General features: G+C 40.2%; 1 protein-coding gene across 1 annotated transcript in view; it reads right to left on the reverse strand.

Annotated features, from left to right (window-relative positions):
- Positions 1-7,433: 7,433 nt before the first annotated feature.
- The window catches only part of LOC115385019 (uncharacterized), a 46,654-nt gene continuing 37,499 nt past the window's right edge, over positions 7,434-16,588 (reverse strand). Inside the window, exon 6 of the mRNA XM_030087099.1 lies at positions 7,434-7,458. Coding sequence (XP_029942959.1) covers positions 7,434-7,458 — 25 coding nt within the window. The remainder of the gene's footprint in view (positions 7,459-16,588) is intronic.

Consider the following 16,588-nt stretch of genomic DNA (forward strand, 5'->3'; position numbering starts at 1 on the left):
TCAGTAGAACCTTGTTAGAACCTAAGGTGATCAGTAGAACCTTGTTTAGAACCTAAGGTGATCAGTAGAACCTTGTTAGAACCTAAGGTGATCAGTAGAACCTTGTTAGAGAACCTAAGGTGATCAGTAGAACCTTGTTTAGAACCTAAGGTGATCAGTAGAACCTTCTTTAGAACCTAAGGTGATCAGTAGAACCTTGTGAGAACCTAAGGTGATCAGTAGAACCTTGTTAGAGAACCTAAGGTGATCAGTAGAACCTTGTTTAGAACCTAAGGTGATCAGTAGAACCTTGTTAGAACCTAAGGTGATCAGTAGAACCTTGTTAGAGAACCTAAGGTGATCAGTAGAACCTTGTTTAGAACCTAAGGTGATCAGTAGAACCTTGTTAGAACCTAAGGTGATCAGTAGAACCTTCTTTAGAACCTAAGGTGATCAGTAGAACCTTGTTAGAACCTAAGGTGATCAGTAGAACCTTGTTAGAGAACCTAAGGTGATCAGTAGAACCTTGTTTAGAACCTAAGGTGATCAGTAGAACCTTGTTAGAACCTAAGGTGATCAGTAGAACCTTGTTAGAACCTAAGGTGATCAGTAGAACCTTCTTTAGAACCTAAGGTGATCAGTAGAACCTTGTTAGAACCTAAGGTGATCAGTAGAACCTTGTTAGAACCTAAGGTGATGAGTAGAACCTTGTTTAGAACCTAAGGTGATCAGTAGAACCTTGTTAGAACCTAAGGTGATCAGTAGAACCTTCTTTAGAACCTAAGGTGATCAGTAGAACCTTGTTTAGAACCTAAGGTGATCAGTAGAACCTTGTTAGAACCTAAGGTGATCAGTAGAACCTTGTTTAGAACCTAAGGTGATCAGTAGAACCTTGTTAGAGAACCTAAGGTGATCAGTAGAACCTTGTTTAGAACCTAAGGTGATCAGTAGAACCTTGTTAGAACCTAAGGTGATCAGTAGAACCTTGTTAGAGAACCTAAGGTGATCAGTAGAACCTTGTTTAGAACCTAAGGTGATCAGTAGAACCTTGTTAGAACCTAAGGTGATCAGTAGAACCTTGTTAGAGAACCTAAGGTGATCAGTAGAACCTTGTTTAGAACCTAAGGTGATCAGTAGAACCTTGTTAGAACCTAAGGTGATGAGTAGAACCTTGTTTAGAACCTAAGGTGATCAGTAGAACCTTGTTAGAACCTAAGGTGATCAGTAGAACCTTGTTAGAACCTAAGGTGATCAGTAGAACCTTGTTAGAACCTAAGGTGATGAGTAGAACCTTGTTTAGAACCTAAGGTGATCAGTAGAACCTTGTTAGAACCTAAGGTGATCAGTAGAACCTTGTTAGAACCTAAGGTGATCAGTAGAACCTTGTTTAGAACCTAAGGTGATCAGTAGAACCTTGTTTAGAACCTAAGGTGATCAGTAGAACCTTGTTAGAACCTAAGGTGATCAGTAGAACCTTGTTAGAGAACCTAAGGTGATCAGTAGAACCTTGTTTAGAACCTAAGGTGATCAGTAGAACCTTGTTAGAACCTAAGGTGATCAGTAGAACCTTCTTTAGAACCTAAGGTGATCAGTAGAACCTTGTTAGAACCTAAGGTGATCAGTAGAACCTTGTTAGAGAACCTAAGGTGATCAGTAGAACCTTGTTTAGAACCTAAGGTGATCAGTAGAACCTTGTTAGAACCTAAGGTGATCAGTAGAACCTTGTTAGAACCTAAGGTGATCAGTAGAACCTTCTTTAGAACCTAAGGTGATCAGTAGAACCTTGTTAGAACCTAAGGTGATCAGTAGAACCTTGTTAGAACCTAAGGTGATCAGTAGAACCTTGTTTAGAACCTAAGGTGATCAGTAGAACCTTGTTTAGAACCTAAGGTGATCAGTAGAACCTTGTTAGAACCTAAGGTGATCAGTAGAACCTTGTTAGAACCTAAGGTGATCAGTAGAACCTTCTTTAGAACCTAAGGTGATCAGTAGAACCTTGTTAGAACCTAAGGTGATCAGTAGAACCTTGTTTAGAACCTAAGGTGATCAGTAGAACCTTGTTAGAACCTAAGGTGATGAGTAGAACCTTGTTTAGAACCTAAGGTGATCAGTAGAACCTTGTTTAGAACCTAAGGTGATCAGTAGAACCTTGTTAGAGAACCTAAGGTGATCAGTAGAACCTTGTTAGAACCTAAGGTGATGAGTAGAACCTTGTTTAGAACCTAAGGTGATCAGTAGAACCTTGTTTAGAACCTAAGGTGATCAGTAGAACCTTGTTAGAGAACCTAAGGTGATCAGTAGAACCTTGTTAGAGAACCTAAGGTGATCAGTAGAACCTTGTTTAGAACCTAAGGTGATCAGTAGAACCTTGTTAGAACCTAAGGTGATCAGTAGAACCTTGTTAGAACCTAAGGTGATCAGTAGAACCTTGTTTAGAACCTAAGGTGATCAGTAGAACCTTGTTTAGAACCTAAGGTGATCAGTAGTATCAGTAATATGGCTGATCGGCTTCGAACTCTAAATTGACAATCCAGCTATGAGCCCCGGGTGCAGAGCAGTCGTGTAGAACACTCCTCTGTTGATCTTGTTGATCCTGTCACTAATCCTGCTCCCGGATTTTTACAAGTCAAGCATGGAGGTTTACCTGGGCTAACAGAGACTGAGTCTGTCCAAAGTGCTCAAAGCATTAAAAAAAAGTCAATGGGAAAAAGCTTAACATCTGTACAAGACAAAATAACTTTTCCAGTAGGAAATACATAAAATGTGGTCTACTAAACATTAGAGCAATCTCCACTAAATCTCTGTTAGTTAATGACCTTATCGGTGACAATAACATTGATCTCCTTGCTCTAACAGAAACTTGGCTCCAGCAAGATGATTATGTGAGGCTCAATGAATGTACCCCTCCAACCTATGTTAATTTCCAAACAGCTAGATCAACAGGTGGAGGTGGAGGTGTGGCAGTGATTTCCCACTCCAGTCTTCTTCTTAAACCCAAAACTAATGTTAAATTCAACTCTTTTGAAAGCTTAATACTAACGCTTACTTGTCCAAATTGGAAGAATCAAAAAGATGTGCTATTAATTATTGTGTATCGACCTCCTGGTCCTTACTCTGACTTTTTAACTGAGTTTTCAGAGTTTTTAAGCAATATAGTATTGACTCATAACAAGATCCTTATAATAGGTGACTTTAACATCCATGTGGATGATTCTGGTGATAGTTTGAGTAATGTGTTTATTGCAGTATTAGATAGTATCGGCTTCACTCAAAATGTTGATGAATCCACTCATAGTCACAAGCACACCCTGGATCTGGTCTTAACATATGGGATAGAAGTCAGTGACCTAAATGTTCTCCCTCAGAACCCCATACTCTCAGACCATTTTTTAATTACTTTTCAGGTTTTGATTGAAGACTACTCTGCTCAAAAAGATAAAATTAAGCTGATACGGACATTATCTGAAAAATCTGTGGCTCGGTACAAAGAATTGATCCAGCCTGCATTTGCTGCATTATCTTGTGAACTCACAGAAATGAGCTTATTGACCAGTGGTGATAATAGTGATCAGTTTGTTGACAGTGCTATGCACTCACTAAAATCTGCCCTTGACGTAGTGGCTCCGCTGCAGCTGAAAACCAATCGACCCAGGCGCTTTGCTCCATGGTTTAATTCTGAAACCCGTGTTCTCAAACAAAAAACTCGGCAATTAGAAAGACTGTGGCGTAAATCTAAATCAGAACAATCTCTGAAGGCCTGGAAATGTAGCTTGCTAAGCTATAAACAAATTCTCTTTAAAGCCAAGACATTATATTACTCTCGTTTAATAGAAATAAACAAAAATAACCCTCGGTTTCTGTTCAACACTGTAGCCAGACTGACAAACAGTCATACTGTAGTGGAACCAATAATCCCAGAATCTTTAAACTGCCATGACTTTCTTAAATTCTTTAATGATAAAATCATAACCATCAGAGGTAAAATCAGTGAAGCGCTTTCCTCAGATCAAGCTCAGGGAATCCAGCCACTGCCTCCACCTGAAATACCTGAAATACTAGATAGTTTCTCATCAGGAAATGGGGCTGAGATTACTTCAATTGTAATGTCTTCTAAAACCTCAACCTGTCTCCTAGATCCAATTCCAACTAAGCTTTTCAAAGATATTCTTCCAGTTATCTTAAATACGATCATAACTATAATAAATACGTCTCTAGAAATTGGCTATGTGCCACAGTCATTTAAATTCGCAGTAATCAAACCACTGCTGAAAAAACCTAATCTCGATCCTGATATTCTAGCCAACTACAGACCGATATCAAATCTGCCTTTTATTTCAAAAGTTCTGGAAAAAGTCATGGTTAAACAGCTTTACCGCCACCTACAGGACAATAGTTTCTTTGAGAAATGTCAGTCAGGATATAGAGCTGATCACAGCACTGAGACTGCGTTAGTTAAAGTCACTAATGACTTGCTGTTGGCGGCTGACGCAGGTCTAGTCTCAATCCTGGTTCTCCTAGACCTCAGTGCAGCTTTTGATACAATCGACCACAATATTCTCCTGCAGAGGTTAGAATGTGAGGTTGGCATCAGAGGAAAAGCCCTCTGCTGGTTCAAATCCTATTTATCTAATAGGTACCAATTTGTTCACGTTAACCAACAGTCCTCACCGTGCTCCCAGGTCAGTTATGGGGTTCCTCAAGGGTCCGTGCTCGGGCCAATTTTATTTCTGTTATATATGCTTCCTTTAGGGAACATAATTAGAAGTCACGATATCAATTTTCATTGCTATGCAGATGACACACAACTGTATTTATCTATGAAACCTGATCAAACTAATCAAATAGACAGACTCAGTGACTGTATCAGAGAAATTAAATCCTGGATGACTACGAACTATCTCCGTCTGAATCCTGGCAAAACAGAGGTCATTATACTAGGCCCCCATAAACTGAGAGAGTGTCTATCTGAACAGATTATCACCTTAGATAACGTCAGTGTATCCTCCTCCTCTACTGTGAGGAACCTCGGGGTCTTATTTGATCAGGATATCTCCTTTAAAGCACACATCAACCTGGCTTGTAAAACAGCATATTTCCACTTGCGCAACATAGCTAAAATAAGAAACATTCTACCTAGAAGCGATGCAGAAAAACTCATCCATGCATTTGTTTCCACTAGACTGGACTACTGCAACTCCCTTCTCGCAGCCTGCCCAAAAAATGCATTAAAAAACTTTCAGTTGGTTCAAAATGCGGCCGCCAGATTATTAACTGGAACTAGAAGACGTGAACACATTACTCCCGTTCTAAAATCTCTTCACTGGCTTCCAGTCGAGTTTAGAGTTAGATTTAAAATCCTTCTCCTCACTTACAAAATCCTAAATGGGATGGCTCCAACCTATCTCCAAGATGCTTTAACGCCTTATCAACCAATCAGAGCACTCCGCTCTCAAAATGCAGGGTTACTGGTGACTCCTAGAGTCTCTAAATGGACACTAGGTGGAAGAGCCTTTAGCTATCAGGCACCGTTTTTATGGAACCAGCTTCCAAGTGGTGTCAAAGAGGCAGACACAGTCTCCACATTTAAGGTTAGGCTCTTTGATGCAGCCTATGATCAGGTCAGCCAGGAATTCTAAACTTAACTAAACTTAACTAAACTAAACTAAACTAAACTAAACTAAACTAAACTAAACTAAACTAAACTAAACTAAACTAAACTAAACTGAACTAAACTAAATTAAACTAAACTAAACTATCTAAACTATACTATCTAAATATCTTTAATGGGGGTGTCGTGCCAAAACTTGATTTTTGCCAGAATGTGATTTCCGGTCCGTGGTCCGGTCCACAGCTGAGCAGCGTGGCTTCTGTGGCTCTGTGGCAGTCGTCACTGGACACAAACAACAAGTATTTTTGTGATCATCGAACGATGTTTATTTGTGTTTTGCGTTTGATAGCCTCCTGTACGTCCAGCTGCCTTATTTTGCCGTTGAATAAGCTAGTTGGTGATTTTAATCTGCACGTATTTACGCTAATAAAGCATAATATGTGCATATACGTGACGCTAATATGCTTTATTAGCGCAGTTTAGTGCAGATTAAAATCACCAACTAGCTTCAACGGCAAAATAAGGCAACTGGACATTCAGAAGAGAGGCTCGCTGCCGACTCCCCCTATAGGCTGAAATTCGTACCAGTTCTACAACAATTTCACCACTGGAACATTTGTCATGTGTTTGTGAGATTTGGGCATCTTAACTCCACATATTATTGTAGCAAAACTATTTGTCAGTGTTTTTACAGCTTCTGCATCTGAATGTTTCAGTGTGTTATAGAATTTATAGAAGACATCTGGACTGAAAGAAGATCTCAGAGCACATCATGGAGCATCTCACAGGCCTGGATAAAAACATGAACGACCAAGCTCAGCAGGAGGAGAGCAAACTTGAGCACCTGAAGGAGAAGGAAGTCCTTCTCATGAAGCAAGAAAGCATATTGAAGCAGGAGAAGGAAGAGGAGAAAAATCTTCTGGAGAACCAGAAACAACTGGAATTTTCTCAGGGACAAGTCCGAGAGACTGGAGCAGCAGATGAAGCTTCTGGGGAGCACAAAACCCAGAAGGAGACGAAGATGATTCAAGAGCAGAAGAAAGAGCGTGAGCTTCTGGAGAAGGAAGCCGTCTCCCGGCAGAGCAACAAAGAGGACAGAGAGCTTCTGATCCAGCAGAAGAGAGTTCATCGTCAGCACGACAGAGAAGTGTCAACAGCAAAGAGAAACGGCCAAACCTCAGCTGGACAAGAGGACGCAAGAGCAGGAGCAGAGACAGGCCACAATCTGCCAGGAAGAGAAGAAGCTTCTGCAGCAACTCAAGGAGGCACGACAGCAGCAAGAGTGGCAGGAGAAGAGGGACAGCCGTCTATTACAACGGGATGAAGCTAAAGCCGGACTTACGAAGGACAAGTTGAAGCAAATGGAAGAGGAGAAAAAAGACAAAGTCTCGCAGATGGCACAGGAATACAGGAAGTTTTGGCAGCAGCACAAGGAGAAACAACATCAGCAGGAATGGCAGAAAATTAAGAAGCAACATGAACAGGATTAATGTTTGTGGGAAAAAAACAAAATTAGAGAAAAGCAAGAAGGATGCCAACCTCCAGCAAAAAAACAAAGAGGAAAAGGAACGTGTGAAGCAGCAGGTGGAAGCCACCCGCAGGCAGGAGGCGGAGGAGACGCTCGAGAACTTCCTGTTCCGAACAGACAATGTTAGACTCCTGCAAGAGAAGGAAGACTGTCTCATGAAGCAGAAGAGGGAGCTGCACAAAGAGCAGGAGATTCAGGAAAGGCTTGTTGAGAAACAACTGAACATCTGTGAGCTCAGGGAGGAGTCCAGAAGACTGAAGGAGCAGATGAAGCTTCTGCTGCAGAACATGATGAAAAATAGAGTCAAAAGGTTGAACTTCAGCTGGACAAGAAGTCTGAGCACCTGCAAAAAGACACAACAAGGAGCAGAAAGGTGCTTCTGAAGCAGTAGAAGGAAGTCCAACTCCTGCAAGAGGGAACAAGAAATGCCAAAACCTCAAGATGAAAGAGCTTCGTAGATCAACCTCACTGCAGGAGACAGTCAAAATGAGATAGTATGAAAGAGGTGAGTTAATGTATGGGGGTGCAATTAAGACAGTAGTGACAGGGAAACACATCCCACCAAACATTTAATTCAAGAAGACAAGGACAGCAACAACGAAAGGATACAGATAGAACGAATCAGCCAGAAAAAGAAACAGAAAATATATAAAGAGAAGGACACAGTGAACAGGGGGTCAACACAGTGGGTAGAATAACATCCCCCCAGGATCCAAAAATAATTTGTACCAGTATTCAGAGCAAAAGAAATCAAATAAGAAATGACAGCATCAACGCAGCGGGACAGGATTTAAGAAGAGAAAGTCAAAAAGGAGACAAAGACAGCAACAAAAACTAAAGGAGACAGGTCTGGATCAGCCAGAAACAGGACAGGATTTAAGAAGATAAATAAAAAAAAATGTTTAAAATAAATAAAAATCAAATCAGTGCTTCCTGGTGTGGTGTATGACTGTGACGTAGAATGATTTCTAATCAACTAGAAACAAATTGCCTGGCTTTGCCTTACCGCTCAGAGTTTCGTTTGATGGAATCTTCAATATATGATGTTTAAATGATCATTTGTCTGTGTGATAATAGGACAGATCTTTCTAAACACACACACACACACACACACACACACACACACACACACACACACACACACACACACACACACACACACACACACACACACACACACACACACACACACACACTGGGTGCTTGGTGTATGGTTTGCATCGTTCCTTTTTGGGTTTTCTTACTGGGAAAAAACAAAACAACACCTCTTTTAACAAATATTGTTTTTTTTCTCATGAAGTAAAGCTACATAATAACTCAGCCCAGCCACTTTTATTTAGCTTGTGTGAAGACTGTAGACATTTTTTTCCATGTTTTTTCACAACTTTCCTGAGATGATGGATGGATTTTATGATTATTTTTTCTTTGTGTTTTAGTTTTATTTTTGTTTGTTACTGATTTATTTTTTCTTAACAGATCTAACAGTGATTACAGTTTCAGGAAGGGTCCCTGATCGATGTTAATCTCTGTTCAAGATTAATTCATCACAAAACATTGAGATTTATGGTTGATTGTCTTTCACAAACATTCTGTCAGCGGCACAGTGGAGTAGGGTGGGACAGACGTGACAGTCGGTCCAGCTGTAAGTCCTCCGCTGGGGGAAACCTGTGGCTGCAGGATCGTCTTCATATGAATGCTGATTTCCCGCAAAATCGCAGAAAGCGAGAGCGGGTAGCACGTCATCTCCGGAAGCCAGCAGCCAATCAGAGCGCGGGATTGTCTGAGCCGCTCTCCTATTGGCTGACAACTGCCCACTGCTCTGTTGTTCAGTACAAACTGAAGGAAACCACATCGACAACAAATCACACATTGATAATCAATAATTGGGCCAAAAACGCTCAAACCGGCTGCGGTATGAGGAGACGTTTGTGCCGGGTGAATGCGGGGGGTGGGGGGGGGGGGGGGGGGGGGGGGGACTCGGGTGCGCGGAGGTTTGTTTCCAAGTGAGCCGTGCTAGCAGCGCCGAGCTAGCTAGCGCTCCTCTTCATGGGCTTCTGATGAGTCTGCCAGGCTGTGCTACAGGCAGCGAGGCCAACTCATCAATGCCATCAGCCAGGGCGGGTGCGTTCTGATCGTCTCCGACTGCTGGAGCTTTGTTAACAGCAGTTTTAACGAGCATCGTGTTATTATCTTGCAATAGAAAGCAAGTGATCGCGTTGTGCTTTTAGTTGAGCTAGCTAGCTCGCTTGCTAACGCGAGCATTCCCACTGCCGGCTGAGCTGACTTGTTGGACTGCCAGCACTTCTCCTGTGACCATTTGTCCCCCAACATGCGTCTCACACGCAGAACTCGGGTCATGCGATGATGTACCCAGCCTCCCCAGCAGCGACGAACTCCGTGAAGAAGCCGAAGATGGAGCAGCTTCAGGCCGACCGTGAGCTGAGGGAGACTGCTGCGCTCGTTACTTCATGCTCAAACCTTTCTGTTTACAAACCGCTCCACACTTCCAGTGAGCACACTGCCGAAATACTTCTGCTTCTTATTTTGCCACCAATGTCTGATTTCTGGTCTTTCGCCTGTGATTATTAATTAAATGCCTGTTACTTCTCCAATAATATTGAAAACAGCCAGAACAATAGGATTTATAATTGTTTTAATCACTCTGTAGCTGTTTTGTCCATCATACCACTGCACTGTCAAAATGCCTTATTGGTACATGTGTAAAGTATTTGAATTGCAGACCCAGATCTACATGTAACCAGATTCACAACAACATGCTGGAGGAATAAGAGTAAAACTGCAGCTATTTGTTTCATAACAGACCTAAAGTAACCCACTTAGAAAAAACCTTGTATGCTGCAAATCTGACAAAAAAAACATTTGCTGCAGTTATTTCACAACTAAAAGAACAAGTTTACATTTTCAGTGTATTCCTGAAGTATACTGACATAACAACACTGTAACTCTGCTGATCAGCAAACTGTCACCATGTCTGTACCCAAAGCTTCATCGCCAGTGAGATGGCATCATCTGTGGGATGGGTTTGAAGCCAAGAAAGCAAAAAAAAAAAAAAGCCTTTCTATTGGTTTAGATCAAGTTTTTAGATGCAGCTTAGTTTTCTTCATAAAATAAAAACAAGTAGAAGTTTTCTTTGAAACTAAAGTTGTCATGTTGACGTTTCGCTGGTCTGACACCACTGTGAACCCACTGAGCTGTATGGAGTACCTTCAATTGAACAGCCCTGAGGTGAACAAATTCTATTTCACTGAGACTCACACTGAAGATTTTAACTAGATTCTCACTGGTGAAAGTTTTTGAGATTAAAAAAAGGCTGTTTATGAACTAGTACTACATCATAGTTACGTTTTAAGCACCGTGTTCGTATTCGGCACGTCTCCATCTCTGCGAGGTCTGACAAACAGCATGGCCGCAGAAATCAGTCAAACCAGGGAAAAATCCTGTCATTACCGACGGACAAGTAGTTTCAGGTTAAGAGTTTTATTAGCTGAAGACGCTTCTCTTGCAGAAAGTTCATTACAAATAATAATAGACTGAAAATGTTGCAGTGATATGCTCATGCGTGTCATGCAATTTCAGTCCATTTATATAATTTCACCCAGCATTCAACATTTTTCTTAAAGTAAATTCCGGTATTTCACTGATAAGATATTTACATGTATTGCATGATCATGTCCAAGTTTTCACTCTGTTTTGTGTCCAGAACCAACTGAGATTACAGATTTCTGTGCACAAGGAACTCGATTGCAGTAGGTGAAAGACTTTCAGTGTCTTGTCATTGAACATGAGTGACTAATATGTTTTCTCTTCTGTTTTAGCCAGTATTTTTGCGCAGGTCGCTCACTGTCATGTCTCACAGAAATGCTAGAACAAACACCAAAAGGTTTGCAGTTTGACTGACACTGTTTCAGAAACGGATTCGTACCATGAAACCATTTTCACCTCTGACCTTCAACCCTCGTTTCCAGAAAAGCCTTCACAGTGGACGAAATGTTGCAGACGGTGGACAAAGTGAAAGGAGAGCAGGATTCTCCGAGGTAACACAGCCGAAAAAAGACTGGCCACCTTTGCCTGTATTCATAACGGTGTACCTTATTTTTAATACATCTTTGTTTTCTCTAATGTGGAGAAAGAATCCTTCAAAGTTCTCTTCATTTTCTTGCGGTGGCTGAGTTTAATAGAGGTTTATAAGAATTCTGAAATGCTGCATTAATCTCTGTCCATATAATGTAAGTTTATCCTGATATTCTGTATTTTGATGGTATAGTTTGTCTTTTCCATATCTTTCTTCAACAGTCATGTTGCAGCTTTAGGTCTTACCTGACAAATGTTCTGAAACCTCAACCTTTATTTTATCCTCTTTTCTTCTCTTGATGCGTGTCCACATTTTCATTTCCAGCTTCTTTCATTCTCATCATTACTTGGGAATCTTGTTTCTTACTGTGTTATTTTCCAGGCCTTTTGGATCATTTTTAAGTTCTTTAAGTTGCTTTATTTATTTAGAGATCCGTTTACCTCTGATAACTTCTTTTACTGCGTCGCAGAGTGTATGTGGTGAACTTCTCTTCAGACGTTCATCAGAGAAAGGTTGTTGCTGTTTTAAAGTAGCCTCTGATTCAGTCTCCAGACAGTTTTCTTTGCTCTGCTGTCTAAATGCAGAACCAGGTAAGCTGGTGAATGATCAGAGAAGTCTCTGCTTTCTGAATTCCATCTTATAATCCCGCGTCCTTCATGCTGATAGAATAGAATAAATCTCCTTCAGTCTGCTCTGTGGGGAGCAGAGTGTGAAGGTTACTCGTCGTCTAAAGGATCCAGGTTGTTCTCTGAGTGTTTTTGTTGGTTGTTCAGCGGAGAGCAGCGACGGTGTCCATCATCAGTGACGTCAGATCAGGTCTGAACTTCTTCTGTGCTCAGAGTCGTGTGTGTTGATATTCTTGCTGTGACTGCTTGGCGGTCATGTGGTTCACCCTGTTTTATCCCCGACGCCATGTTGTTGTTATCTGCCTCGAAGTGAATGTGCGTCTGGTGAAGAACGCTCTGTAGCGTTCTCGACCTCAGCGGAGAGCGTGAAAGTCTTTGGCTTGTAATAAAACTTGAGACTGTATGGTTAAAGTTTCATGTCCCGTCGTTATGTGACTTGTTTCTGGGTGGAGTTAGCATTGGCATGGCCCCCCTTACGCAGCTCGGCTGTCCTGCTTCAACAGAGTCTAACTCTGTTCTGTGGAACATCAACGCTCTCCGCCCTGTGCTCCCTTCTGGTGGAGGACTGCTCTGACCAATCCTCCGCTTTCCTTCACGTCCAGGTGGAAGGGTTTGCTGAGATCCGGACTGGAGAGATCAGTGGCCGGGAGACGTTTTTGTTTGATTTTGATGAAGGTATTTGATGTTCTCATGATGATGTTCTCATGATGAAGGTATTTGATGTTCTGATGGTTTTTTGAAAAAAAGTCCCAAAATCAGCACAAATGTGATTCATCAAATGGGAATTAATTTACTTGCAGTGTTTCAGTTTACATTTCAGTTACAGTTTGATGTTTATAATGTTTACCATGAATGTTATGGATATATTCAACCATGGAAAAAAGTGCATGGCCCTCGCACTCTTTTACAGTCGTTTCATAAAGACAGCTGCAGTTTGTTTTGAATGTTCACACTCTTGTCAGGAGGATGTATTGAGCCATGTTAAAGAAACAGTACAAGGTACTCTGTAATCCAGCTTTAATATTATGGTCAATACTTGTTTGGCAGTTTAAATACATGCACGACGCCTCAGGTATAAAATTACGATGCACCACATACTGTATTTGAATTTTAGGCATTCTTATACAAAGTGGATGTTTTGTTTGTCGCCAATGCTGACACTGTCATTAAAGTGGAATTCCAGACCGAAACACGAATGGCCTGAATCTGTTCCAGAACACCCGACACAGATGAATTGTTGCAGATTCAAGCCATGTGTGTTTCAGTCAGGAATCCCCCTTTAATTTCATTTTTGTGTAAGTCTGTTATTTTGCTATAAAAGAAGGTTTAAAATGGTCTTGAATTGTTTGAATAAATGTTTTTGAGTTCATGGAACACGAAGTACTGTTTTTAGAATTGTTATTAGAAACAGCTGCGACTTTGTAATTCTATATTTCAGTTTCATGTATCTGAAGTATGAACAGGAGCTTTACTGTTTATACTTTTTAAGTTCAGATAATTGATATATAGTAGATGACTTATTTAAGTACAAAAAACTCATTTTTTTAAAGTTCAGATTATTGATTTATAGTACACGTTAGAGAACTTTTTTAAGTTCAGGTAATTGATACATCGTACCTGTACCAGACATATTTAAGTTAAAAAAAAATCTATTTTTTAAATTTGAGATTATTGCTACGTAGTATAAATAACAGGCATTTTTAAGTACAAAAAACTCATTTTTGGAAAGTTCAGATCATTGATTTATAGTACATGTTAGAGAAATATTTACAGTTTTTCACAATTGCTAGAACACATTTCTTGAAACCTCCATCCATTTTCTCAACACCTTCAACACAAATCCAGAAATCCACACTACATTCACAAAACCTCAGACATTTCTGTCAAAATCAAACTATCACCTCAAAACCAGTTCTCCTGTGTTCAGAACCACACTCTGCGTTCAGATCTCACACACAGCAGGTAGAAACATGTTCACCTCAGATCGTTCATCAGACTCTACATGAAATCACTGAGGACACAGCAGCAGTCCTCACTCTGAAACCTGCTGGTTATTTTCCCAACACATTTCCTGGGCAGCCCTGGATTTTGTGCAGATTGGGTCACTTTTACCCAAAATGAGGTGAATTGTTTTGACCCAGCAGAGAGTTGATGATTTTGTGGCTGAAGGGAAGAGAAGAATCACCGTTTTGAACATTCCTGCAACTCCTTCTCCTTCTTGCATCTGGAGGCTTCTGGAACAAACGCAGCAGAAAACTGGAGTCCTGTGTTCTCACTGAGGATTACTGAAATGGATAAGAAGGAAAAGATGTATGACATCCCTCTGCCTATGGTCATGTGGGGCTGTGGCTCAGTTGGTAGAGTGGTTGTCCAGCAGTTGTGAGGTTGTTAGTTCAAATCTTTTCCTCTCTCTGTCAGTGAACTGCCCTGAACCCCAGCTGGCTTCCAGTGGAGGGTTTGACAGCCTTGCAGGGCAGAGGGCACGTGTTTCTGAATTCTAAGGGATTACATTTTTAAAGTAACCTTCCCAGACCTGCTGATAAATCTTGACCCAGCATCAGGGTCAACTCTTCAACCCAAACGGCTGCTGGGTAGAAAGAAACACATTGGGTCAGCAGTGTCACCCAATATGGGTTATTTTTACAGAAACCCAGCAGTTTTAAGAGTGTGTAGTGCTCAGAACATGTTTATTTTACGTACTGTAAATGCATTTAGCAAAAAAAAAAAAAAGCATCTACGTTAAAGTGATATCTAAATTCACTGTCACAACAAAACAAAACAAAAAACAAAACAAAACAAAACAAAACAAAACAAAACAAAACAAAACAAAACAAAACAAACAAAACCAAAGCAGACTCCTGCAGGGTCCTGGTCCTGGAGGTTCAGTCTCCAGCATCTTGTCTCTGGGCTCTTGGTCTGATCACATCATTAGAAATATGTGTGTTCAGTTTTGAGTTGTTGTGTGTTAAAGATGACAGCTGTGTTGGAGTTGTGTTCACATTTTGCTGCCAGTGAGTACAATTTAGCAAAACTGTTGTGAAATGTGTTTAGTGACTGAGAATGTGTCTGAAGTTTTGCAAAAAAGAGCAGATGGGTTTAGCAAACTAAGCATTGGACCTGAACAGTGTTTAAGTTTTTGCCAAAAGAGTGTTTGATTCGAAAAATGAGTTTAGGCCCCTGAGAGTTTGGTTCAGGCAGTGGAGTTTAGTGTTTTAGCAGTTGCAAATTTAGCAATTGCACGGCATGAGGCAAATGGTGGTCACACCAGATACTGACTGGTTCTGAGTCCCCAGACCCCCAATAAAGCAAAAAAAAAAAAAGCACATTTCAGGGAGGCCTTTCATTGTGACAGTCTCAGGCCCACCTGTGCACTAACCATGGTGTCTGATGAGCCTCTGGATGTGGCACACCGGTGAGGTGGGACGGATTATCTCACTATCACACATTTAGACAGATTAGTGAACAATGTTTGAAAGAAACGGTAATATTGTTTATCTGGAATGAATTTTAGATCTTTGAGCCCATCTCATGAAAAATGGGAGCAAAAATAAAAGTGTTGCGTTTATATTTTTGTTGAGTGTACACGTAACAGACATATACAAAAAACTCAATTTTTTAAAGTTCAGATTATTGCTACATAGTACAAATAAGTTCAGGTAATTGATACATTGTACAAGTAACAGACATTTTTAAGTTAAAAAAAAAATCTGTTTTTTTAAAGGTCAGATTATTGATACATAGTACATCTGACTTTGAAGTTTTAGGTTCTGAATATGTGTAATAACTTGAAAAATATGAGTTTAATAACTTAAAACTTTTGAGTTGTGGTTACTCGGGTTTACAGTGTGTTGCCCTTGAGACTCTTTCATCTTTAAGTATAGTTTCTAAAATATAGGAATAATCACATTTTTGTCATAAGAGGCTACATCAACATAAAACACACTCACATTTTGTCCTGACCACACTGACTACGTTGACATGCAGCCAATATTCCGGTTTCTCAAACATGGGGAATAACCCGTTTACATACTTAAACAGAGTTCCTCCTGTTTACATGATCAGCATAATCAATGGGGATCTCCTGGGGGGGGGCGATATGGCAAAAATATCATATCACGATTTTCTTAAATCAATATCATGATCACGATTTTATCACGATTCTTTTTTATATTGATTTTTCTAGACTAATTTGCAAGTTTGACCATTTCCCCCAATGTTAAACATAAAACGTATAAAATGTATTTAAACATGTGAAACCCTAAAAGAAAATAAAAGACAATTTAATCCAAAGAAACTGGTTCTAATTTAAATAGTACAGTTTTTTTCCTCATCAAAATGTGCAATGAACACAAACATAAAAACCAATGAACAACAATAGAGTGCACTTACACAAAAACTAAACACACCAAATAGCTTATTTAAAGGGTCAATAAAAATGCAAACTTAGCTGGTTACCTTTTAAAGGGCAACAATTAGAACAAAACCAATTTAACTTTAATGTCTATAACCTGAGTGAATAATATTTGAGAAAATGTTTTTGTTCAGAGGTCAAAGCTTTTATCTTCTTTAAAAATTAAGGTACAAGGTAATGAACAACAATAAAGTACACTTTTGTAACACAAAAAACTAAACACACCAAATAGCTTTTTAGCACAGTTTTAATGGGAACCGTGTCTTTAGCAAGGTAATGAGTGACTGCTTCAGTTACTTCTTCGAGGGGTGTCAACGTTTACAATATTTTCTACAAGTGTAAC

The sequence above is a fragment of the Salarias fasciatus genome, unplaced genomic scaffold, assembly GCF_902148845.1.
Source record: "Salarias fasciatus unplaced genomic scaffold, fSalaFa1.1, whole genome shotgun sequence".
Classification (NCBI taxonomy): domain Eukaryota; kingdom Metazoa; phylum Chordata; class Actinopteri; order Blenniiformes; family Blenniidae; genus Salarias; species Salarias fasciatus.